The sequence below is a fragment of the Kogia breviceps genome, chromosome 10, assembly GCF_026419965.1.
Source record: "Kogia breviceps isolate mKogBre1 chromosome 10, mKogBre1 haplotype 1, whole genome shotgun sequence".
In the NCBI taxonomy this organism is placed as follows: domain Eukaryota; kingdom Metazoa; phylum Chordata; class Mammalia; order Artiodactyla; family Physeteridae; genus Kogia; species Kogia breviceps.
The window spans coordinates 71,391,863-71,406,546 of record NC_081319.1 but is presented as its reverse complement, the minus strand read 5'-3'; the positions used below and the strand labels follow the sequence as shown (position 1 = coordinate 71,406,546).

The 14,684-nt window shown below is 50.3% G+C and overlaps 1 protein-coding gene across 4 annotated transcripts in view; it reads left to right on the top strand.

Annotated features, from left to right (window-relative positions):
- Nucleotides 1–513: 513 nt before the first annotated feature.
- CCDC167 (coiled-coil domain containing 167) overlaps nucleotides 514–14,684 on the top strand; it is a 52,131-nt gene continuing 37,960 nt past the window's right edge. For 2 of the 4 annotated variants that reach the window (XR_010835086.1, XM_059076481.2), the window contains exons 1-3: nucleotides 524–609; nucleotides 13,738–13,832; nucleotides 14,032–14,084. Coding sequence is in view for 1 of the 4 variants with exons in the window: in XM_059076481.2 (XP_058932464.1) it covers nucleotides 568–609; nucleotides 13,738–13,832; nucleotides 14,032–14,084 (190 nt within the window). In the remaining 3 variants the exon portion in view is untranslated. Of the gene's footprint in view, nucleotides 610–13,737; nucleotides 13,833–14,031; nucleotides 14,085–14,684 lie in introns of all 4 variants that reach the window. The other 2 variants (XR_010835085.1, XR_010835084.1) reach the window with 2 other exon arrangements.

Sequence of the window (14,684 nt, the reverse complement as noted above, 5' to 3'; positions counted from 1 at the left end):
ACATAGGTCTGTCTACAGCATACTGTACAGTAGGATTACAACAGTATAAAATACAATGTCTGAGACCAAGCCTGGGTCGGAATATACAGAAACAAATATAGGAAATGTATTAAGAACAGTAGGATAAAGGATGCTGCTTTACACTTAAAAGTTTTCTGTGACGTTTGTAGGCTGTTTCTGTTCTGGCCTCAAACTGGGCAGGGTGGTCACAAAAAGGAAGAAGGGTACATAAGACGACGGAGTGAAGAAACAGCCTCTCTGTGCTGTAAAGTGCCTTTGAATTCGTAAGGAAAGGGCCAGCTCCACCTCTGGGTGGGCCATCGTTCCTCCCTGGCCAATCTAGTTATCCTCTTCCCACCACCCGCTAGGCGGAAGCCTCAAAGAACGGTTGCCCCTCATAAACATGGCCGCGCCAAGCTGGCCACGCCCCTCAATTAGATGGACACCGCCAGTAGTCCCACCTCCCTCCACCTCGGCGGCCAATGAGGGAGAATCACAGGGGTTTGCGCATGCGTGGCGCCGCCGGTGGGTGAGTCCAGTAATGACTCCGGGAGCCCGGCAAGTAACATGACTAAAAAGAAGCGGGAGAATCTGGGCGTCGCATTAGAGGTGAGGGGGAGAAATGGGGAGTGGGCCACGTCGTGAACTGCCTTCTCCCCGTGGCGGGGTAGTGGGTCGGCCCGGCTGCAGTTTGGAGGAGGGAGTGAGGGGAGGAAGTGAGGGCGACGTGGGTTTGGGACAAGGCCCGCTGGGGGAACGGAAGGTTGGAGAGCCCGAGGGGCCACGAGAGCTGGGAACAGAAGGCCAGGGGACCTCCAGAGAGGAAGAGACAGGCAGGTAAGGGGAACACCAAAAAGGGCGTGACACCGAAATCTTGAGGCCAAGGGGAGACGTTTAAGTGAAGGGGACCCAAAAGGGTTGGTTACTCGCAGGTGAGGGGAATCTCAAAGGGTTAGAGACCTGTAGATGAGGGCACCCTCAAAAGTGAGGGACCCCATACTGTTTAATGTATTACTGGTGGCTTAACTGTCCCTTGAGATGGGGAATTTTTCCTCCGGGGTACTAAGCATGAAGCTTGAAAATTACTTTGGGAACCTGTGGGAATTTGTAGAGAATTCTGGAATGGTGATGTTCGCAAAGAGCTTACAAATAATTGACTGCATATGGAAGGAAAGAAAATTGATGCATATTGAGCAGTTGCTATTTGTTACTTTATTTGCGCTCACTACAAGCCTGTGAGATTTTTACAGATGGGGAACCTGAAGTTTCAAGTAGAGCCCAACCGTTGAAACAGTTGAGGCGCCGAGAATCAAGCACAGGTGATTTGCCTTCTGGTGCATCTTGTTTTTCCTGTTTTACTGTTCCCTTAGATCACCCTCCCTGGAGTTGCAAGAAAGATACTGGGTAATTGTCTTATTGAGCTTACTACCAGTTGAGTGGTTCTCAATCTTAAGAACGCATTAAGAATCACCTGTCTTAAAAATGGAGAGTTGAATCTCCCCCACCCCGAGTAATTAAGTAGGACTTGGGTGTGTATTTTTAACAAGCTACACCAGTAGCTTGTTAACAAGCTACACCAGGAGGTTTTAGTACCACCCCTTGAGAAATATTGGCCAACTTGGTAGGAAAAAAAACGATGGAAATGTGAATCTCCTTGTAAGAGAGACTATAGATGCTAAAATGAGATGGCACTCTGAAATGGGACTAGCCTAGACTTTATAGCCTGTATTAGAACATGATAAGCTGCTATAACAGAGAAACCCCAAAATTCAGTGGCTTCAAGAACAAGAAAGTTGGGCTTCCCTGGTGGCGCAGTGGTTGAGAGTCCGCCTGTGGATGCAGGGGACACGGGTTCGTGCCCTGGTCCGGGAAGATCCCATATGCCGTGGAGCGGCTGGGCCCCTGAGCCATGGCCACTGAGCCTGTGCGTCCGGAGCCTGTGGTCCGCAAAGGGAGAGGCCACAACAGTGAGAGGCCGCATACCGAAAAAAACAAAAAAACAAGAAAGTTGTTTGTTTTTTTTCTAACAGGTTAGAGCAGGGATCGGCAGATGTTGTCTATAAAGGATCAGAGAGTAAATATTTTAGGCCTTGTGGGCCATATGGTCTCTGTTGCAAATACAGTTGTTCCTCATTGTTCACAGATTCCATATTTGTGCATTTGTCTACTTGCTAAAATGCACTTGTAACCCCCAAATCAGTCCTCGAAATGCTTTTGTAGTTAACAGGCTGACTCAAAGCATCAAGATTCATTCACCTGAGGCCCATGTGTCTAGTTAAGGTGGAACAAGGCAATGCTGTGTCTTATTTTTTCAGCTCTTCTGTGTGCTGTAAACAAGTGTCCTTTTTCTGGTCTATTTAATGCCAAGTTTCTTGCATTTTTGTGCTTTTCTTGGTGATTTTGCTGTTTAAAATGGCCCTCGAGTGTAGTGCTGAAGTGCTGTTTAGTCTTCCAAAGTACAAGAAGGCTGTGACATGCCTTATGGAGAAAATATGTGTGTTAGATAAGCTTTCGCAGGCATGAGTTATAGTCCTGTTGGATGTGAGTTCAGTGTTAATTAATCAATATGTATTAAATAAACAGAAACACACACAAAACAAGGTTTTGTATTGATCAGCTGGTAAAAAATGTTGTGACCAGAGGCTCACCAGAACCTAACCTGGTTCAGTATTTGCTAATTCATTGTTGGCAACCTTATAGAACATAACTGCCACAAATAACAAGACTCAGCTGTACTCAGATAGGATGTCTTAGCACAAAAGCAGCCATAGGCAGTATATAAATTAATGAGAGTGTTCCAATAAAGCTTTATTTACAAAAACAAGTCATGGACCGTATTTGGCCCACAGACCATTGTTTGTCAACTCCTGTCTAGAGTACCAGGACAGTGTTGGTTCTGCCATATTTCTTCCATCTTGTGGCTCTGCTGGGGGCTAGGGCCTATTGTCACCTCATGAATGAAACTAGGTTGCACTCCATTGAGGTATCCACTGGTGGGAAAGAGAGTGGAGAAAGCACACCCACTGTCTTAAGAATTCTGGGCCCAGAGTGCCCACTTTCCATTGGCAAAGATGCAGCTAAGATGCAGAGCCTGCAAGGGGTAGCTGGGAAATGCATTCATCAGCTAGAAGGCCACGTGCCCAACTACAGCTCCATTGCTGTGGAAGAAGAGTGTATTTTAGTGGACAGCGCAATTCTCCTCAGCAGACTCCATCTTACCTCACAGTGTAGTTTTGAGGATTAAATAAGACAATATTTGTAAAGTGCCTAGCACGTGCGGCACAGGGTGGATAATCATCAAACAGTGCTTTCTTATCAGTAGCCTTCGTAGTTCTTTCGCATCCTTCCATCGTGGCTAAGTCAGCCCCCTTGTTTGGACTTTAGTTTTCCTCATCTGTAACATGAAGGACTTGAATTTCACCAGGGGTTACAGATACAGACTCGCTGTGGTCCACATATAGATCATAGATGATCATAGATGTCTTTTGTTTGGCTGACACGGGTTTTAAAAGTGTTTTGAATTTGGTGGGGTACATGCTCTCCTAGTGCCGTATACCAGTCACCTTCACCCTTTTATTTTTTTAACCTATCAGTACCAATATAGATATTTACATTGGCCATCTTGATGTCTAGGTTACCTTTTGCTTGGATATTCTAAGATTTGAGCTCTGCCACAGTGCACCTGAGAAAAAACTTGGCATCTTGCCATCTCCTCACATTGTTCCTCCTTTGCCCCTTGCGGATCTGAGTATTGAATGTGTGCTGGTGCTCAGTAGCAGTAGATATTGTCCTGTTATTAAAAGTCGTGTGCTTAAAGCCAGTGAAGTGGTGATTTAATCAAAAATGTTTGTTAATCTGAGGAGTGCAATAAAACTCCCACAAGTGAGTGATCTCAGCACCTGCAAACAGCCTCCACTTGTAATGAAGCAATTACTGAGCACTCCCCCTGAGGGTTGGCTGGGGCCAGCTGTACTGGGCAGTCACCTCCCAGGATAACAAGGCACCTCCCAGCCTTCCCAATTTGTGGCTCCTTTCAAGACCTTTTTATCCAACTCATTTGCCACCTTGTGAGATCTCAGATTTGGGAAAAACTGGCTATGAGTTTTATTCTGAATAACAGAGAATTATAATTCAGGTGAGAAATCACCAGCTCTGGTACTGGTTTTCAAGTTGTGTGGGAGGAGGGAAAGGCTGTATTTCAGTCTAAACTGGTAGGAGGATTCTGGCTGAGGGAAAGGATGCATTTCAGTCTAAACTGATAGGATTTTGGCTGATGTAAAACCTGTTTTTTAATTTCTGATAGTAATGAGCTGTTACTTGGTCATTGTACTTTTTTTCCTCCACAGCTGGACCATTCTTAGTGTCTTAAATGTTTCAACAGCCAGTTGGTCTTTAGTTAACAGATGTGCAGTGTCTTAGTTGACATCTTTAAGGGGATAACTTGGTTGGATCTGGGCCCTAGTACAAAAATCTGTCCGTTTGGAAAGGTTTTAGCTACAGGTTACAGAAAACTGACCTCAGTGACCTAATCAAACAAGAATATACTTTTTTTCCCATCACAAGAAATTTGGAGGGAGGTGGCTACTGGCATTGGTTCAAAGGCTCAGCGATGTCAGGGCTGTAGTTTCTGCATTCTCTTAGCTGTTTCCTCTAAGTCACAAGATAGCTGCCACAGCTCCAGTCATCATATTCAACTTTAAGTCAGGGAAAAAAGAAAAACGACTATAACAATCTTTGTCCTTTTTATCAGCAAAGCATAAGCGCTCTCAGTCATCTCCCAGCCGACTTCTGGAACATCTCATTGGCCAGAACTGGGTCATGACCACCTCTGGCTGCAGTAAGGCTGGGAAAGCATCTCTTGAGCTTTTCTTCTATGGTGGAGGCAGGCAAAGGAGGAGGGGTTGGGAATCAATGTTGTGTTGGCCAACTAATAGTATCTGCTAGAGGGAATAAAAGTTAATGGGAGTCATTTAAAATTCACTGGAATTCTTATCAGAAAAAGGGGCCAGGATCAGTGACGATGAAGGGTAGGTGGTAGGTTGAGTGGAGAAAATGGCCGAAGCAGGATGAGCACCAGGAGGAGAGAAGCGTGGACACTTGTGATTGTGCAGTGTCAGCCACCACTGTGAGCTCCCTGGGGGCAGGGAGGAGCACTAAGTGTGGATGAAGACAGTCTCAGTTCTGGAACAGGCTGTTACAAGGCTGACAGGAACCTACCAATGTTCTGAGACAAGGGATAGAAGCAGCCTAGTGGACTATCAATAAATACTTTCTGAATTGGTTTTGAGAGGCTAGAGGAGGCACTTGAACCCTCACCCCTGACTTCTGGGCCCAGTTGAGTGATTCGTTGGTGAGAGATCAGGAGGCCACAGTGGAGCAGGCGGCTGGACACTGTCTTGCTGGCGGCTGCCCAGTCAGGGCTGGGAGAAAGGCTTGAGGCCTGCAGACACAGTTCAAGGGCGGCTGACCATTAAATGAGCCTCACCTGCTGCCAGGTGCAAGCGACAGGTCGCCATTGGGCAGGTGATTTTTCTCAGCAGCATGCGTCTGGCTCCACTCCATCTGATGGGGGTCAGGAGACTAAAACCTCATTACCTAACACGGCTGGATATCAGCATGTGTGGAGTGGCTGTTTGCCAGCATCTTAATTAATGAATTCATAAGGCACGGGGGTGGATGCCAATTCTTGAAAAGTGCTTTGAGCCTTTCAGTGATGAAGAAGCTTTTGCTACTTTATCAAAAAATATATATTGGGGGAAAGAAGAGAAAAGAAACCCCAGACAACGTTCTGGCCCAAGGACAGCTGAAGGCTTCAGGTGAGGACTGACGTGGCTCCGCTGGCAGAGCCTCTCAGAGGCCAGAAGGCCTCGGAGCTTGCGCGGGCCTCAGGAGGACCTCCACGTTCCTGACCTGGGGCGGGAGGTGACTCTCCAGAGAAATGACAAGTCCCTTGGCTCTCTGCTTTTCCTGAAAGTTGTTCATTGATTAAAAACTGGGAAGGTTTACTGTCTTCATCTGCCCAGCCTGGGAGAGAAACTTCTGATGATTTGGTAGCCATGGCGGAGGTTTTTGTTTTCTGCCCTCACAGAGCCTCCTCCACAGAAGAACATCCCTTAAGCGGTATCAGGGTAATCGGTCCTTTGGGGTTTGAGGATAGTCACCTGGAAAATCAAGGCCCGTGACCCCCATGTCACTTGGCTGTGTGGCCTCAAGGCCCCAGATGGGAAGCCCCTGCTCCCCTGCCAGAGACCATCTGGGCAGGCAGTCCGGCTTCTCTACCCATTATAATAAACATTCTGGGGCTTCCCTGACATGTGAAAATGAGTGGATTTCCAGAAATCCAGTTCCCAGACTGCTGGGGCTGGAGCTGGAGCTGAAACAGCTGACACCACTCTCCAGGCTGTGAGTTATTAGCAAGTGAGAAGAAAGACTTTGGGGAAAGGAGGGTTCATCAGGCCCAACTAGCCCACCTTTTCCCTTCTCAAACCCGGGTCTGTTTTGTGTGTTTTGGAGGGTGCTTTGGCAGCGTAGGCGGTTTGGGGGAGGTTGTCTGGGATGTCCGTGAAGCCCAGAGTTAGAGCGTAATTGCCTTCAATGTGAGGACAGACGCTGGGCTTGGAGACGCTCACTGTCTCCAAGCAAACAGATTTCAATCAGGTTCTCCCCTCACAGTGAGTATCTGTTATGTGGACAGAAAGCAAGCAAAGCCCTTATACAAGATTATTCAGAGTAGAGAATCTGTTAAAGCCAGATCAACAAGCTTAGATGGGTTTCGACTGGGATGTGGAATGATTTTGTTCCACAGAACCCTTCTTTGTCGTGAATGTTTTCATGAGGGATTTTGGAGAAAGAGCTTGAAGAGGTGGAAAGAGCATAAGCTCTGAAGCAGAAAAACCCAGATTCAGACCCCAATTCTGCCACTTCCCAGTGACACGACCTAGGGCAGGTTGCTTAAATTCTCCGTGTGGGAGTTTGCTCCTCTGTAAAAGGGAGACTGTAAAAAGTCCCTCCTTGCAGAGTTGATGCAGACATTGCGGAGCATTCGGGAAGCTGCCCACAAACCGCATGGCCCAGGGTGTAAGGAGCGGAGTTTACTCCCAGGAGCTAAGAGTGGCTCCGGGCTGGTGCCTCTGAGCTTCCCCCATGTGTGCTGGTAGCTCACAGCACCGACTCTCACCGCCCACTCCCCCGGGTACTAGCTGCGTGACCCTAGACAAGTTACTGCATCCCCACAGCCCAAGTTTCCTCATCCATAGGGTGTGGATACTGATGCTACTCCTCTCCCGCCAGGGTTATTGTGAGTGTCCTGTGAGGGAGTCATGTGAGGTGCTTAGAGCAGTGCCTGGCACATATGCCTGCTACCGTAGCATTGGCTGCTGCTGGTATTATTGTGGACTTTGGGCTTCCAGAGGCTGTTCTGACTTGTGCTGTGCCATCCAGACATGTGAAAGTCCATGATTTGAGTTGGGCTCTGGTACCTTGACACCGTGCTCTTTATTAGGTCTTGGTGCCCAGCAAGGACCCGGCCAGGCAGGTGCAGGATATGCCCCATGACTGCTGCTTGACTCCTAAGGTTAACTCATTCCCAGCCACTTCTTGTCACTCACAGCCCAGAATCTCCCAAGAGCAAGGCCAGCAAGACCGGAAACAACTTCCTAAACCAGAAAGCACAGTGGCTTGCCTGGCAGTGCCAAGCCCCAAGGGTGCCTCTGCCCTTTCCCAGAAGAAAATCTGGCCCTAGACAGTGGCTCCTTAGGGAGTGGGCAGGGAGCCACCTCCCAGGCTGTCAAGATGCTTGTGGGAGCACCATTCAGCCACCTTCAGTAGTGCTTGTCGGCAGAATAAAAGCTGCTGGGAGGCCTTGGCAGCAGCCAGACCTGGAGCTGGCCCCCCGCGGGCCTGGCCTGACCTGGGTACTGGGCACTTACCCGTGTGCAAGATGGCACTCACCTTCCCTGCTCCCAAAGAGGCCTCATTCTGGGCTTCCATACTGGGAGGCTCCACATTCTTGAAAAAATGCCACCCAGGGATTCTCGGAGAATTTTACAGTTTCTCTTAACACAGTGGCTTTATGGCATATAGGACTCCAAGGAGACTTCCCTAAAGCTCTGAGAATAGGGTGTTGTTCCCCAAGTCGGGTGGCAGAGGCGATTTTGCTTAGCTGGCTCAGGGCTACGGAACTGCCAGCCGAGCGCTCCAAGCTGCTTTTGAGGGAGGGGTCCTGGAGGAAGGCCGCAGGAAGAGACCCCGGCTCTGATGACCGCCAGCAGGAGCAGTGGCCCCACTTGGCTGGGGTTGGGGCCTCCGCTGACCTTGACTGTCTGACTTCAGAACTTCAAGTTCTTCCGCAGGAAACATCTCCCCCTCTGTGGAGAATCCTTGGTCTTATACTTCACCTCACTGAGCCTGCTCCTTTACCCACTCTTGAAGCCACCCACCAGGCTCCCATCCCCCAGTCAGTGCCTGGTTAAGAAAGGCAGCGGTTCCCATCCTGACTGTGGAGGAATGCCTTGTGGGCCTTTCCTGTTAAAGTGCAAACTTCCTGGATCCTGTCTCCAGGACCTCCCCTGGGGCCCTAAACTCCCTCCTACTTGAGGGTTGCTCCTTCCCACTCCCTGCCCCATATATCTTTTCTCCCTCCCTTTCTTCTCCTCCCTTCTTCCGTGCCAAGGCTCAGACCAGCAGTCTCCATGGGCAGGTTTTAGCTACTTCTGGTCTTGGGGTCAAGAGTAGACTTTCCCACCAGGACACCCTGCATATTCACCATCTATTTCCCAGTCCCTTGCACTGCTTGCACACAGGTTTACACAACACCTACCAGGTCCTCAGCTCTATGTGACGTGCCAGAAGGCACAGTTGGCTGTTATGGAGCTCACACCACTGCCTTACTGATTCCTCAGGTCCCTTTGCAGCCATTTCACCTACTGACTGTCATCTCAATGACTTAGACACACTGTTCTTTTTTCCTGTATAAAAATGGACACTTGGGGCTTCCCTGGTGGCGCAGTGGTTGAGAGCCCGCCTGGCGATGCAGGGGATACGGGTTCGTGCCCCGGTCCGGGAAGATCCCACATGCCGCGGAGCGGCTGGGCCCGTGAGCCATGGCCGCTGAGCCTGCGCGTCCGGAGCCTGTGCTCCGCAACGGGAGAGGCCACAACAGTGAGAGGCCCATGTACCGCAAAAAAAAAAAAAAAAAAAAAAAAAAAAAAAAAAAAAAAAAAAAAAAAAACTTAAAAAAATGGACACTTGGTCTTCTGAGTATAAATGTAATGCACGGACACTCCTTGTGTCCATGTTATTGTACATCAGGGGCATCCACTCTCTGCCCTGACTCTGTCCCTGAATGAGTGCCAGTCTCAGTCCCTACCTTGGCTATTACTTTACCTGTGACAGTCACAGCCAGCAGTGCTGCCCCCTGCAGCTCCAGGGAAGTCCCAGAACTGAACCAGTTGGGTCAGCCGTGCCCTTCCTGCCAACTGACCTACTATCCAGCCTGTTGGGCAGGAGTCCTGGGAGCCTCCCTGGCCTCCGGAGTGTAACCTCCTCTTCCCATTGGAGTTGGTCGGATCTCTTTGATGGGGCCTCTTTCTGCCTTAGTCCTGGGGCTTTGCATTCCTGCTCCCAGCTTAGCTGGGCACCAGGCACTGTAGAGCCATGGCATCGGTGAACCTGTGCTCCAGCTGCTAGGCTCCACCCGCTCTTCCACGTCTCCTCAGATGCCCACCAGGGCTCAGATCACACCTGAGTCTGTTCTGCCCTTAGCCGCTGTCCTAGACCTCTCATCCTCAGCTTCCAGCAGGCCGAGCCTCTACAACTTGGCACCACCTCCAGACGCCACCCCAGCTTCAACCCCCGGCAGGATCATGAGGTTCCCAGCATGCCGTGTCCCGAGCCAGCTGGAGAGGCTGGCCTGTAGAGGCATTGCTATTGTGATGGGTCTATCCTGCAGGCCCCACCCCTGCTGAACCCCTCCATAGAATCAGGATGGCCATATCTGAGCCAGAGGGGCTCCCCTCCGTGCTGCTGCCAGCCAGTGACCAATGGACAGTACTCTCCATCACACACCGCTGCTTCTATTTCCTCTTATTCTTGCCACATATTAACTCAATTTTCTTTTTATTCCCTACAGATCTAATGAAAACCATTCTCTGATAATAATGCTAGCAAACACTTGTTATACCATCACTGTGTGTTAGGCACTGTTCTAAGTATCTTACACGTATTGCCTCATATCATCCTCACAATTCTTTGAAATAGGAAACATTATTATCTTTGTTTTACACATGAGTAAACTGAGGCACCAAATTAAGGAAGTCACCTAGACACATGGCAAGTGAACGGCCAGCAGAGGCATCTGATTACAGCCCACACTCCTTATTACCACACTTTTCAGTAACTACAATTTCAGGCTTCTGAGCACTTGGGCTCCCAAATGCTTGCCCAGTTCTGACCCTTATGCTTCCAGAATCTTCTTGACATTTGTCTCCTTATTCTGGTCCTAACCTGTGTTTTTTCTCCTGGTCCTGGCTATCTTGTCCTCTGTTGCCTTCAGCCTGGTGGCAGAGAGGAAGCTAATCAAGGACTATAGATTTGTTTTGGGGAATCTGCGAAGTGCATTATCTATGTGCATGTCGTTAAGAGTTGACTGAAAAGCCAACTAGGGGCTTCTTTTAAGGCCCACTTCCTGGGTCCTCTCCCCTATTTCTGGGTCCATCTTGCTGGGCTAGCTTTGCTCTGTAGTCACCACTCCCGACCCCAGCCACAATTAAAAGATGCATCCTGACCCTCCCTCCCTGCCTTATCTGCGGCCAGTAGGTCACTAGAATGTTTGCGCCCATTATTATAGCTGCTTGAGAGCTGGCTTCTGCATCAACAAATGCTGCAGGGTGTTTAACTGCCCGTGGGGTCACCTTCTGAGGATGGGTCTGTGGCCTACTGAAGAGCCTCCTGACAGTCCCAGACTCCCCCTCACTCAGCCCATATCAAGCAGCTGGGTTATAAAGGAGGAGAACTTGATATTTAGAAGGGAATCAGAGAGAGCTGCAGCAGGACATAAATATTCATAGAGGGAGGTTAGAACTTGAGTCCCTAAAACCTTGATTTGTGTTAGTCTGTTTAAGCTCATTAAAAAGTGGTAAGTGAAAGTGGGGTATTCATGGAACTGCAGATAGATTGGGCTTGTTCAGATAAAGGCCTCTAGCTGCCAGCTCCACAGGCCCTGCCCAGAGCATGACAGCAGACCAGCTTGGCCACTTGTGGTTTGCCAACCTCAATTGAAAGGTTTGCTGAGTGTGAGTTCTTGGCCTCGCTCTGGCCCAGTTATCCCGTTTGGGCCCCTGGTAGCCTTGTAGAGGTGTTTAGGGATGCAAGTCCCCCAACTTCCTCTCCAGAATGACATGCAAACCAGGGGCTAGCCGAAGGTGGGGCAGGGAGAAATCTAACCTAGGACTAATACTGGCACTGGATAATCCAACAAAGTACATAATCTATGTGCACATACAGCTTCTTCTAGCTTCTTCCAGCTTCTGTGGGCATGAGGGGAGGATTTTAGACTCCCGGTGCCACATGAGGCCCAGCCTCTGGGCCCCACCCACAGCCAACCCTACTCATTCCTCCATGGCTACAAACAAAAGGAATGCAGTGGGCCAGGCCTTCTCGGACAGGAGCTACAACGTCAGGCATTCTAAGAGGCCAGGCAGTCACATACACAAGTGGCATGGGCCGATCTGGGCTAGACTTGACCACTGGGCTGCAGGTTTACATCATCTGCCCTAGGGGCTCCCAGAGTTTGGCAAGATGAGGTTTGGACACATGTAGCTGGATGACACAATATGCGCTCAGCTTCATGAGATAAGGCTTGGTTAATCAGCCAGGGGAAGGAGGCAGTACCTCTCCAGCCAAGGGCCGTAGAGAAGGCTTCACAGAGGAGATAGAGCATCAAGAATCAAGCTTTGTGTGGGACCCAGCATGGAATTTGGTGCTCTGTTTGTGGTTTCTACACCGGGAAGTGGAAACAGCAAGTCTTAGGGTACTGAGGGGCTGGCTGTGTGTGTTGGGGGCACTGCTATGAAGGGCAGGCTTTGTGGTGGCCTGAAGCACCTGCTCCTCCCGGCTCCGTCTCCACTAACCTTCCCATCAGGCTGTTGCTGTACCCTGAGCCTGGCTTCCCAGTGCTTATTTCCCTACAGCACAGGTTTCAGCATGGCCTTTGGCCTCCTAGGCACAGGCCCCATCTCCTGGCTGGGGCTGTTTCCCAGGACAGCCCTCCCTTTGGTGCCCATTAGCAGAGAAGTGACACAATTAACCAAGCAGTTAACTCAAGGCTCTGCAGTTGCTCCCTCCCACCAGGCCCTGCTTCTAGAGCTGGAGTTGGCAGCAGGCTGGGGCTGCAGGGAAGGGGATAGATGGTGTGTCCTTTGGGCTGGGCGTTGAGACGAAGGAAAGTAGCTGACCCAGAATGGCTGGGATGGGTACTGGCCAGGGGAAGGGGTAGAAGACCCAGAGTCTTCAAGGGTGACTCTGACACTGGCCAGGGATGCTGGGATTTGTAGTTGCGGGCGTTGATTACCGTCTGTCCAGGGGCCACTCCAGAAAGGATTGGAGTGGAGAACTGACTGAGACCAATAAGGAAAGGAGTGTTCCACTCTGACTCCTCAGAAAAGTCATTCCATTTGGAGGACCCATTCTCCCATTTGTGAAACAGAGCTTGTATCAGTATTTGCTATCCCTCCCAGGGATGTGGTGAGAATGAGTGAAGTCATATGGAAAATCAAGCATTAGCTGGACCCAAAGCACTATTCAGTCAGCTGCTATGAGGGACACAGGGCCCTCTGAACTCCCACCCACTGAAATCTAAGCTCCCACCAGCAGGGCAGAGGTTCAAGAAGAACAGGCCCAGGCCTAAAGAGGTGGCTGATTAGACAGACACCTGGAGACAGATGGACACAGATGAACTTTCAAAGCCAAATGCATGATACCAGGACTTCGGATGATCCAGTCCAGTATTTCATAAAACATTTCCCCATAACTCAAATTATTTCCCCAAGAACACATCTCTGAAACTATAATCAAAACAAATGGGAGAACTGGTACCTTTGGCATGCAGCCTTTCAGGAGCTTAGCTATTTTGCCCCACAAGTTACAGCTATCTTGATGATGGTCAATGCTTTTGCACAAGAACCGAGTCAGAAATTAACAGAAGTGGTTTTGAGCTGTACTGTCAGTAACTTTTATTGAATCTCATGGAAAAATGTATATTGTTACAGCTTAGGTTACTTTAAGATGAAGTGTACCGACGAGAAAACATGCCTCTGCTTTTTGGCCCCTAGATGTCTAATCACGTATGGAATGCTTTCGAAAGGCAGAGGCTTCCTGCATCGTCTCGTTTCATTCTAAGAGCCGCCTGTGCCTGCCACATTCAGGGCTCTGGTTGCTCCTGCCGTGGGGCCCAATTGGGGCCTGTGCTGGGGAGACAGCTGCCTGGGGGGACTGCTCCTATCTGCCCCAACCCATGCTTGGCCCAGTGGGTCAGGGCAGCTTGGAGACCCTGAGCAACACTCAAAGCTGTTTCTAGCTGGGCTCAGCCTGCACCACGTGGAGGTAGAGGACAGCAAAACATAGTTGCTAGTTCAAAGACTCCTAGAGGCTCCCTCCTCCCGATCCCAGGATCCCAGCTGTCTTGAAAATTGAAAGGCTCTGCCACCCATCTCTACCTGCTGGGTGTGCTGTGTCTTTCAGATAGATGGGCTGGAGAAGAAGCTGTCACGATGCTGGAGAGACCTGGAGGCTGTGAACTCTAGGCTCTATGGGGCAGAGCTGAGCTCAGAGGCCAGGTAATGCTCCTCCTGACCTCCCCCAGTCCTTCCTATCTGTCCCGGGGCCCCAGCCCTCAACTGCCACCCCTCCCATCCCCCTGCCACCAGAGACCTGAGCCCATGTTCCTCTTGTCTCCCTTGCTCTGGTGTGCCAGCTGCCCCTCAGGTGGGAAAAAGAAAAAGGGCCTGAGCCATTTTGACCCCTTCCCCCTCACAGGAGTTCTCTGGAGAAGGAGAAAAGCAGCCTGATGAACAAAGCCTCCAACTATGGTAAGAAAGCTCCCTGCCATTACCAGCCCCACCCTCACGTCCCAGGATCAGGAAGGGTCAGACAGCCCAGGGAGCCCACAGAGTGATGGGGGTCAAGGGCATTCTTTGGGAGAGAGCCAGCCCCCAGAGGGTTGCAGGAACCAACTGAAGGCCAAGCATCCTGAAAGAGCAAGTTTGTTCCTTTGTTCCAAGGGAGATAGAGAGTCCTGTGGGTCTTCTTCTCCTGTGGGATGAAGGGGTATGGGTGTGGCCAGGTGGAGAAGAGATTCTCACATCCACCCTGACTTGGGAGGTCTGTCCTCCCTGCCCCCTCCTCCCAGACCTCCACTCTCTCCCAGGAAAACCCTGCAATGGAGTGATGGGAATAGGGTCTTTGGGGTCCAGGGTGGAGGATGAACCTCCCACTTGGGTGCTATGAAGGGCTACTGTGAGTGGAGCAATGCTGCCACCTTCTGGGTGCTGGGCGCAGAGCCAGGTAGAGCCCAGACAGGGCACGGAGCTAGAGGGTGGCTGCTGGGCGCTGCCCCCAGCAGCCCGGGAGGAAATGGTTCTGCAGAGGCTCCTCAGGCTCGTCTGTTCTATTCACCCTGAGGGGCCAGA